At 41.9% G+C, this 10,537-nt stretch overlaps 1 protein-coding gene across 1 annotated transcript in view; it reads left to right on the top strand.

The window, feature by feature from the left end:
• Positions 1 to 7,417, top strand: part of myo7bb (myosin VIIBb) — a 30,774-nt gene extending 23,357 nt beyond the window's left edge. The window contains exons 38-48 of the mRNA XM_014139404.2: positions 942 to 1,095; positions 1,361 to 1,516; positions 1,745 to 1,850; positions 1,947 to 2,060; positions 2,187 to 2,298; positions 2,506 to 2,612; positions 2,729 to 2,914; positions 5,757 to 5,873; positions 6,297 to 6,380; positions 6,642 to 6,761; positions 6,995 to 7,417. Coding sequence (XP_013994879.2) covers positions 942 to 1,095; positions 1,361 to 1,516; positions 1,745 to 1,850; positions 1,947 to 2,060; positions 2,187 to 2,298; positions 2,506 to 2,612; positions 2,729 to 2,914; positions 5,757 to 5,873; positions 6,297 to 6,380; positions 6,642 to 6,761; positions 6,995 to 7,093 — 1,355 coding nt within the window. The 3' untranslated portion in view covers positions 7,094 to 7,417. The remainder of the gene's footprint in view (positions 1 to 941; positions 1,096 to 1,360; positions 1,517 to 1,744; positions 1,851 to 1,946; positions 2,061 to 2,186; positions 2,299 to 2,505; positions 2,613 to 2,728; positions 2,915 to 5,756; positions 5,874 to 6,296; positions 6,381 to 6,641; positions 6,762 to 6,994) is intronic.
• Positions 7,418 to 10,537: the final 3,120 nt, after the last annotated feature.

The following is a 10,537-nucleotide window of genomic DNA, read 5'->3' on the forward strand; positions in this document are numbered from 1 at the left end:
TATCCTTCCTATTAGGCTCGTCCATTTAGACCCCTCACTCAAACCACTCCCAGACAACCCTAGCAAAATTCTTGCTTGAGAAATGGCTTTTTGCAAAAAACAATTTTTGTTTCTTTTTGCCCATTTTAATTGAAAACAATCACAGTTAGGTACTTAATTGTTACCCAGAAATGATTTGATATTGGGAAAAAAGCGTCTGCATTGGACCTTTAAATCTGGAATCCTTAATGGTAAAACTACCATGTCCCTTTGCGATATTACAACAACAAAGAAGTTACTGCAAACCACAAACACTGTTTCCCACTCGGAAATCATTGCACATGCGATATGCGGCTGTTCTATGTACTGCCCTTTTTTTTTTTTTACCTTGATGCACGATTCTCCCCAGCTCTGCTTCATCAACAAAACCAAAAAAAATAACAATGGCCGTGGGGCTGACAATGGCGCTGTTTCCCCCTTCTGTGGATTCCACCTTTTGAGTAACATCAAACAAAATATGGAGTTGATTTGGCCATGAAATGTTGCCTAATTGCACACATTCCCCTATCTCTACCATATATTTTTTAGCTAGCTGTGGCTAAACTCATCTGAAATTTGTAGTGGCTGTTTAGAGAATACCGAACCACGGATTACAGTTTTTCCTGGCCCATAGATTACTTTCAGGGTGAAAAACCATCTAATCTCAAGTTGTAAAATCCTGAACTTCCCCTTTAATTTAGAGCCATTTGTTGATGTTCATGTTGATATTGAGGCTAACACTGGAGATATTTTAGTTGCTGAAGAAGACACTAGGGACTGATTATACCTGTGTTTATTAGAACTGAAGACCTCTAAAAGTGAATAAAAATAAAAATAATTCAATGGAGTAGCATTTACCGAATTACCCTACAAAAATGTCTCTCCAAGTGGAGTTTTCCTGTTGTCCTTAACCTTTCCCTCACCTATCCTAAAGTACATGGGAGATTACCCTATCAAACAGATGCGCCAGCCCATAGAGCTGACTGACCAGATTTTTGGTCCGGCCACTCAGCATGTACCTTTACAGGACGAGGTCTACTGCCAGATCATGAGGCAGATGACCAGTAACAGCAGCAGGTATGTGTGGTAATGAGAAACAATAAACTGTCATGTCAGCTATTGCACATGTATTACTAGGAAATAATCATATATATGTATGTATGGTGCTCGATTTGTTATTCTATGATAAAAATGTTCTCTATCTCTCTATTGCTGTCTTTCCCTTCTCTCTCTACTCTCTTCCCTCTCTCTCTCACCCCCCCTCCATTATCTCCATCTCTCCTCTCTCTCTCTCTCTCTCTCTCTCTCTCTCTCTCTCTCTCTCTCTCTCTCTCTCTCTCAGGATGAGTGTAGACTATGGTTGGCAGCTCATGTGGCTGTGCACCGGCCTTTTCCCCCCAAGCCAGTCCCTGCTGAGGTACACCCAGCGTTTCCTAGAGTCACGGCCCAGAGAGCCCCTGGCTGCAGACTGCCTCCAACGGCTCCAAATGCTGCTCAGGTACGGCTCCAAAACACACTGTAGTGAATTTGGAGGGGGGGCGACTGGGACTCGAACCAATGCCCCTGCGAATACAACACCTAAGCCAAGTTACCAAGAGGTCTCAATCTGAATCACTTGGACAAGGGTTCTGGTGTTGTGCTAACGATGCTACAATATCTGGTATTGAGGTATTACGTACTAAAATGAGTGGGGGGGGAAATGAACGCTACCATTCTCTGGTTGTAGTATGGAGCCCAGGAAGCTGCCTCCTCATCAGGTGGAGGTGGACGCCATTCAACAGAACAGCAACCAGATCTTCCATAAAATCCACTTCCCCAATGAGTCAACTGAGGTGAGCCACATGCTTCCATTGTACTTGTTTAGTACAGTTATCTTATGTCTATCACTATATAATGTATCTTGTCTCGTGTGTTACTCTTTCATTTAGCTCTTCGAGGTGACTTCAACAACTAGGATTCGTGACCTTGTTCGTAATATTGCCTACAAGCTCATTCTGGCCTCAGCTGACGGTTACGGTCTCTCCATGAAAACGCCAAACAAGGTTGATTTCAAGTTCTTATCACAACTTTTTGGAGAAAAAAAACTAACATTTTCAAGCCACTGCTTAAGTTTGTGTTGGTAGTGCGAATGAGTGTACGTAAAGATTTTCTTGCTTTGTTGCTTTCAGGTGATGAGCTTGGAGGATCAAAACTACTTCTTTGACAGTTTGAGGCAGACCACAGACCAACCTAAGAAAACAAAGAAAGTTAGAGAGGCAAGAAAAGGTGGTAAAACGGAGGGTAAGGCACAGTATTGAATTGAACAGATACGATGAACATGTAGCCATCAGTACTTTAAGATGGTAGCGCAAAAAAAAACAAACAGGCAAAAGCATAATTTAATGTGTGCAAAAGATCAAAGTAAACCCTTACACCCACCAAGTTGTCAGTGGATTGAAACTGCTATGCTATGCTTTGCTAGAAGGTCTGAGGGTCACTGTTTTTCAGGAGCTCCAGCCACCATGCCCTACCTGGTCATATTCATGAGGAAGCTGTGGTTCAATGTGACCCCAGGAAGAGACCTGACCTCTGACCTTACTTTCCACTTCCCACAGGTCGAGCAGAAAAACACACATACACATACGTGCACACACACGCACGCACGCACGCACACACCCATCGATCCACCCAGTTCTTCACCACCACTCATACACAAACCTCTCCCCCTCAGGAGTTGCCAAAGTACCTGCGTGGCTACCACAAGTGTACCAAGGAGGAGATGATCAGCCTGGCTGGCCTGTTGTTCAGGGTCAAAGTGGACACGGACAGATCCCAGTTTGTCATGATTCCAAGGATGCTGAAGGAGCTGGTGCCGGCTAATGAGATGAAAACCATGTCCCCAGAGGACTGGAAGAAGGTAGGAGGAGAGAGAAGAGGAGGAAGATGCCACAAATTTGACTTTTACAGTTGAAGTCAGAAGTTTACATACATTTAGGTTGGAGTCATTAAAACTCATTTTTCAACCACTCCACAAATTTCTTGTTAACAAACTATAGTTTTGGCAAGTCGGTTAGGACATCTACTTTGTGCATGATACAAGTAATTTGTCCAACAATTGCTTACAGACAGATTATTTCACTTATAATTCACTGTATCACAATTCCAGCTTCTGATAGGCTAATTGACATCATTTGAGTCAATTGGAGGTGTACCTGTTAATGTATTTCAAGGCCTACCTTCAAACTCATTGCCTCTTTGCTTAACATCATGGGAAAATCAAAAGAAATCAGCCAAGACCTCAGAAAAATATTTGTGGACCTCCACAAGTCTGGTTCATCCTTGGGAACAATTTCCAAACGCCTGAAGGTACCACGTTCATCTGTACAAACAATAGTACGCAAGTATAAACACCATGGGACCACGCAGCTGTCATACCGCTCAGGAAGGAGATGCATTCTGTCTCCTAGAGATGAACTTTCTTTGGTGCGAAAAGTGTAATTAAAAAAATATATATATTTCACCTTTATTTAACCAGGTAAGCTAGTTGAGAACAAGTTCTCATTTACAACTGCGACTTGGCCAAGATAAAGCAAAGCAGTGCGACACAAACAACAACACAGAGTTACACATGGAATAAACAAGCGTACAGTCAATAACACAATAGAAAAAAAAGAAAGTCTATGTACAGTGTGTGCAAATAGCATGAGGAGGTAAGGCAATAAAAAGGCCATAGTAGCGAAGTAATTACAATTTAGCAAATTAACACTGGGGTGATAGATGAGCGGATGGTGATGTGCAAGTAGAAATGCTGGTGTGCAAAAGAGCAGAAAAGTAAATAAAAACAATATGGGGATAAGGTAGGTAGATTGGGTGGGCTATTTACAGATGGGTTATGTACAGCTGCAGCGATCGGTTAGCTGCTCAGATAGCTGATGTTTAAATCAATCCCAGAACAACAGCATAGAACCTTGTGAAAATGCTGGAGGAAACAGGTACAAAAGTATCTATATCCACAGTAAAACGAGTCCTATATCAACATAACCTGAAAGGCCGCTCAGCAAGGAAGAAGCTGCTGCTCCAAAACCGCAATAAAAAAGCCAGACTACGATTTGCAACTGCACATGGGGATAAAGAATTTTGGAGAAGTGTCCTCTGGTCTGATGAAACTAAAATAGAACTGTTTGGCCATAATGACCATTGTTATGTTTGGAGGAAAAAGGGGGAGGCTTGCAAGCCGTGAAGCACGGTGGTGGTTTCATCATGTTGTGGGGGTGCTTTGCTGCAGGAGGGACTGGTGCACTTCACAAAATAGATGGCGTCATGAGGGAGGAAAATTATGTGGATATATTGAAGCAACATCTCAAGACATCAGTCAGGAAGTTACAGCTTGGTCGCAAATGGGTCTTCCAAATGGGCAATGACCCCAAGCATACTTCCAAAGTTGTGGCAAAATGGCTTAAGGACAACAAAGTCAAGGTATTGGAGTGGTCATCACAAAGCCCTGGCCTTAATCCTATAGAAGCTTTGTGGGCAGAACTGAAAAAGTGTGTGTGAGCAAGGAGACCTACAAACCTGACAGTTACACCAGCTCTGTCAGGAGGAATGGGCCAAAATTCACCCAACTTATTGTGGGAAGCTTGTTGAAGGCTACCAGAAACGTTTGACCCAAGTTAAACAATTTAAAGGCAATGCTACCAAATACTAATTGAGTGTATGTAAACTTCTGACCCACTGGGAATGTGATGAAAGAAATAAAAGCTGAAATAAATAATTCTCTCTACTATTATTCTGACATTTCACAATCTTAAAATAAAGTGGTGATCCTAACTGACCTAAGACAGGGAATTTTTACTAGGATTAAATGTCAGAAATTGTGAAAAACTAAGTTTAAATGTATTTGGCTAAGGTGTATGTAAACTTCCGACTTCAACTGTATTTCTATCTATTGTACACTGCTACACTGTCAGTCCTTCTCATGTTATCTCGCTTTATATGAGATTTGGAATGCCTCTCTTACTCTCTCCATTACTAAGTGGTGGAAAAAGTATCAAATTGTGATACTTGAGTAAAAGTATAGCTACATTTATGAAAAGTTACTCAAAGTAAAAGTGAAAGTCACCCAGTAAAATATTACTTTAGTAAAAGTCTAAAAGTATTTGGTTCTAAATATACTTAAGTATCAAAAGTAAATGTAATTGCTTAAATAAAATAAAAGTAAAATTATAAAATATTTCAAATTCCTTATAGTAAGCAAAGCAGACACCACCATTTTCTTTTTTTAAACATTAACAGATAGCCAACACTCAAACATCGTTTACATATTATGCATGTGTGTTTAGTGAGTCCGCCAGATCAGAGGCAGTAGGGACGATTACGGATGTTCTCTTGATAAGTGCTTGAATTGGACCCTTTTCCTGTCCAGCTAAGCATTCAAAATGTAACGAGAACTTTTGGGTGTCAGGGAAAATGTTTGGAGTAAAAAGTACATTATTTTCTGTAGGAATGTAGAAAGTAAAAGTTGTCACAAAAAATAAACAGTAAAGTACAGATACCCCAAAAAACGACTTAAGTAGTTCTTTGAAGTATTTTTATTAAAGTACTTTACACCACTGCCATTACTAAGCATATGGCTCATCCCTATGACACATTTTGCCCAGATTTATATCATACATATGGTAATGATTGAAAGCATATAGTAGTAAAGAAATACTGAAACTCGTATTTCTGAATCTTTCTGTTGTTTTCTTCTTCCCTTAAAGCACATCATCTCCTCCTACAACAAGCAGGCCGGGATCACCTTGGACGAGGCTAAAGTGGCCTTTCTAAAAGGCATCTGCCACTGGCCAACGTTCGGCTGTGCTTTCTTTGAAGTAAAGGTACGTTAGGAGACAGCTCAAGTCAAGGTAGCCTAGTGGTTAAGATTGTTGGGCGTTGCTGGTTCAAGTCCCTGAGCTGACTAGGTGAAAGATCTGTCAATGTGCACTTCAGCAAGCCACTTAACCCTTGTCAAATCAAAAAAGTCAAATCAAATCAATCTTTATTTGTCACATGCGCCAAATACAACAAGTGTAGACTTTTACCGTGAAATGCTTACTTACAAGCCCTTAACCAACAGTGCAGTTCAAGAAGAAGAAAATAGTTACCAAGTAGACAAAAATAAAAAGTAATAATTAAAAGTAACACAATAAGAATAACGAGGCTCTGGATAAGAGTGTCTGATATAAATATGAAAATGATGCATGTTGACACACCAAACTTTGCATGCCAGTGTTGATTTTCTGTATGCTCTTGCTTCACAGCAAACCTCTGAACCAAGTTACCCGAGTATTGTCTGGATTGCAATCAGCAAGCAAGGAGTCAGCTTTATCGACCCCAAAACAAAGGTAAAAGCACAATAGTTTTATTTGATTATTTCTATTTTATCACCATTATCAGATCATTTGACTTACATCTAGAGGGCATTTACTGCCAGATGATCATGCGCAGTAACTATGCTGACCTTGCCTTAAAACCACAAATCTGAAAGGCTTACGCTGCACCACAACACCAAGCTAGGATCCCACTTCTGCCACCTTCAGCACTATAAAGTATTGGCCTTCCCTGTTTAACCAAACATGACCTTTTGATTTTACCCTAAACCTCAGGAGTTGCTGGTCATGCACCCTTTCAACCGCATCACCAATTGGTCCAGCGGGAGCACCTACTTCCACATGACCATTGGCAACCTGGTCAAAGGGAGCACTTTCCTTTGTGAGACCTCATTGGTAAGTGGCCATTACGTCTTCGCTCTCAAACGAGAGGCAAAATGAGAGATGTTACCTCCTATAAACCAGTACGTGTACATTTTGTGTGAATCCAAAGTGCTGATAGTGTTTGTTGAGGGCGTACTAAGTTATCTTCACAAACACTTGTATTGTAGTGACTTATTCACTGGGGAATGTGACTTAACTTTGCCTCAATGTGCATACCCCAACAACTGTGTTTGTCTCCTCTTCAGGGTTACAAAATGGATGACCTCCTATCATCTTATGTGAACATGTACGAGATGCAGAGGCAGGCTGTGCGCCCCAGAAATAACTCCATGTTCCCTACCTAATGCCTGCTGGGAAATAGGGAGGACAAGGCAGATTAATTTATAAAACAGTAAACCAAGCATGAAGGGAAACCCAATGGATACAACTTGTGATTTGATGGAGGGATTACTTTTCATTTGGTCTAAGCCCCTTTGCATAGCTTTGTAATGGTTGCCATATTGAATTGGCACTGTGCCTTGTATTGTGTTGTGTGTAAAAGGGTTCTCATAACAATTTTGAATACCGGTATCCACAGTGTGGAACTAGAAAAAAATGACAAATCGTGTGTATATACAAACAAGACTTGCCTCACAGAACAAAATTAATAAAGCATTTTTGAATTATGAGATGGCAGCTCACGTTGTGTATGTGCATCAATTGGACGTTTTTTTAATTCAAATGTTGTACTTTTTTTATTGGCCCATCCACCAACTCTTCAGAGGACAAAAGTTACCTTGTGTTATGTTTTTGTTTTTACAGCTTTTGTGTTACATACACACATTTTACATACATGGTACTTTCATACACAGTAGTTACATAACAAAGATATATCGTTTTTTATATATAGACATTACATTTAGGATAGATAGTACTCAGACATTTTTTATTTTTTATTTCTCCTTTATTTAACCAGGTAGGCAAGTTGAGAACAAGTTCTCATTTACAATTGCGACCTGGCCAAGATAAAGCAGAGCAGTTCGACACATACAACAACACAGAGTAGACAGAAGGGAGACCATCATTTCTAGGCCAAGACTGGGTCATATTTGGTTGAAAGCATACTACATTGAATAGCATAGGCAGCACCCAATTAGGAGGTGAGATTATGGCCAGGAGGTGGAGACAATGGAACATGTCAGCAATTTGGGAGGGAAAGGGAGAGTTTCCTGGTGAGTTTAACAGCATTCAGGAGGCAGATATGAAAGAGATGCTTAGTAAACCACCGGATATGTGATTTCTATATTTAAATGTGGTTTTCTTAGGGAGTTGGTGGGGGCAGAGTTCTAACACCATATTGGCAAGGTTTCTTCCCTGCCACTGGTCCACACTCCAGTCCAGTAGTGGGCGGTAGATAATTCACCATTGAAATTGCCAACTGCCAATAAAATCCACAGAAGAAGAAGAACACAGAAGTAGATTGGAGGCGAGTTTGTTAGGACTTTTAACATTCCTTGGGATTTTTTTGTTTGGGCAAAGTCCGACCTCAGTCCTTTCTCCTCCGTGACCTGGAAACCGATAAGTGGTCAAGGAGTGTGTTAATTCGTTAGTAGGCAAACGGACCACGGTCCTCCCCTCCTCGATAGCCTCCTTTTGGCAAGGAAGCACAAGTGTATCCTATCCGAGTCCCTCACAGAGATCTGAAATCTGCCACACACCCTTTGAATCAGCTATTGTATCTTGAAGGAGAAAAGCGTGCAAACATTTTCAAACAATATGCTACTTATCCTTTTATCTATAATAATAGCTACATTTGTTTTGATCACTTTATACATTTATTTGCAAATGTAATTTGCCTGATGATGTGCGATTGGAAGCACATTTTCTTTTTCAAAAGGAGGCCAGAGGACGGAGGAGAGAGGATGCAAGTTGATCAAATCTAATTGAGAAAAGGCCCATGTGGACTACGCTAGCCTGAAATATAGAAGCTGATTTGCTAACATTTACACTCCTTGTGCTCCATGTCATTGCTAAACATGACAAGGAGTGGCAAGGAATGGAGTCATAGCTAAACAGACTGGTACCCAGATTAAATATCAACTGAATACCTCTCTCAGTCCACTATCTGTAAATTACAGTCGTTGCGTGTGTTTGTCAATTAGCATTTATCAGCAGCTGCCATTGAGATTTTTGGGGCACTAGAGAAAGCAGTAGAGGAGTACCAGGAGGAAAATGATCAGCTACCTATGTCATCTACTAATGCAGCTAGCTACATTTCTACTCAAAGTGTTTAGGAAATATTATTTTTATCTGCGATAATTGTCTGCATCACGAACAGCGTTTTGAAATGGCATGTCATAGCACTAGGCACTAGGCCAGGGAATGTCTGAAGCTGTAACATACTCGATAGGCCTCTGTTCCTCTCTACTTCCTTCCAGACACCCTGCAGCTCTCTCTTCCCGTCTCTGTAGAGGAGGTTTCCCCTGGACAGCAGCACTGTGAGCAGCATTGGAGCCGCAGTGTGGGGCAGGAGGACCTAGAGCCCACACAGATTACAGGGGAACAGTAGGACCTCAGGACCAGTCAGGAGGAAGAGCAGCAAGGGCTGGAGGCTGAGTTATTCAGTTATTCATTCACCCAGCCTGAGGAAAACCAAGAGAGTGACTCTAAAACCAGTTGATCTCAAACCTTTTGATATCCATCTATAGTCTCGACCTTCCCTGTGACCCTCCAGATAACCAAAACAACGCTCGCAGCCACAGCTTAGTCATAAGCAGTGACCCAGTAAACCCACCTGTAAACCAAAGACCCACGTCTGACTCTGTCACAGCGGGAAATCGTACCCCTGCCCCATTTGTGGCAAGACCTTCAAACCCGAAAAGGGACAACCTATTTAGCTGTGGTGACTGTGGAAAAAGCTTCAATCGCAAGGAAAACCTGAACGCACGTACACTAAGTGCACGAAACATTAGGAAAACCTGCTTTTTCCATGACATCGTCTGACCAGGTGAATCCAGGTGAAAGCTATGATACCTTATTATTGATGTCACCTGTTAAATCCATTTCAATCAGTGTCGATGAAGGGGGAGGAGACAGGTTGCAGAGTGGCGCAGCGGTCTAAGGCACTGCATCTCAGTGCTAGAGGCGTCACTACAGACATCCTGGTTCGAATCAAGGCTGTATCACAACCGGCTGTGATTTGGAGTCTCATAGGGCGGTGCACAATTGGTCCAGCGTAGTCTGGGTTTGGCTGGTGTAGGCAGTCATTGTAAATAAGAATTTGTTCTTAGCTGGCTTGCCTAGTTAAATGTAAAGAAGGATTTTTAAGCCTTGATTCAATTGAGACATGGACTGTGTATGTGTGCCATTCAGCGGGTGAATGGGCAAGATTTAAAATATTTACGTGCCTTCGAACGGGTTATGGTAGTAGGTACCAGGCGCACCAGTTTGACTGTGTCAAGAACTGCAGTGCTGCTGGATTTTTCACATTCAACAGTTTCCCATGTGTATCAAGAATGTTCCACCACCCAAAGGACATTCAGCCAACTGGAAACAACTGTGGGAAGCATTGGAGTCAACATGGGCCAGCATCCCTGTGGAACGCTTTCGACACCTTGTAGAGTCCAAGCTCCAACGAATTGAGGCTGTTCTGAGAGCAAAAGGGGGTGCAACTCAATATTAGGGGCAGTGATCTAAACAGGTGGCGGGGCTCCCTGCCTGTGCCATTAAACCCCTACAACTCATCCAGAACGCCGCAGCCCGTCTGGTGTTCAACCTTCCCAAGTTCTCTCACGTCACCCCGCTCCTCC

Source organism: Salmo salar, chromosome ssa14 (genome assembly GCF_905237065.1).
Source record: "Salmo salar chromosome ssa14, Ssal_v3.1, whole genome shotgun sequence".
Classification (NCBI taxonomy): Eukaryota; Metazoa; Chordata; class Actinopteri; order Salmoniformes; family Salmonidae; genus Salmo; species Salmo salar.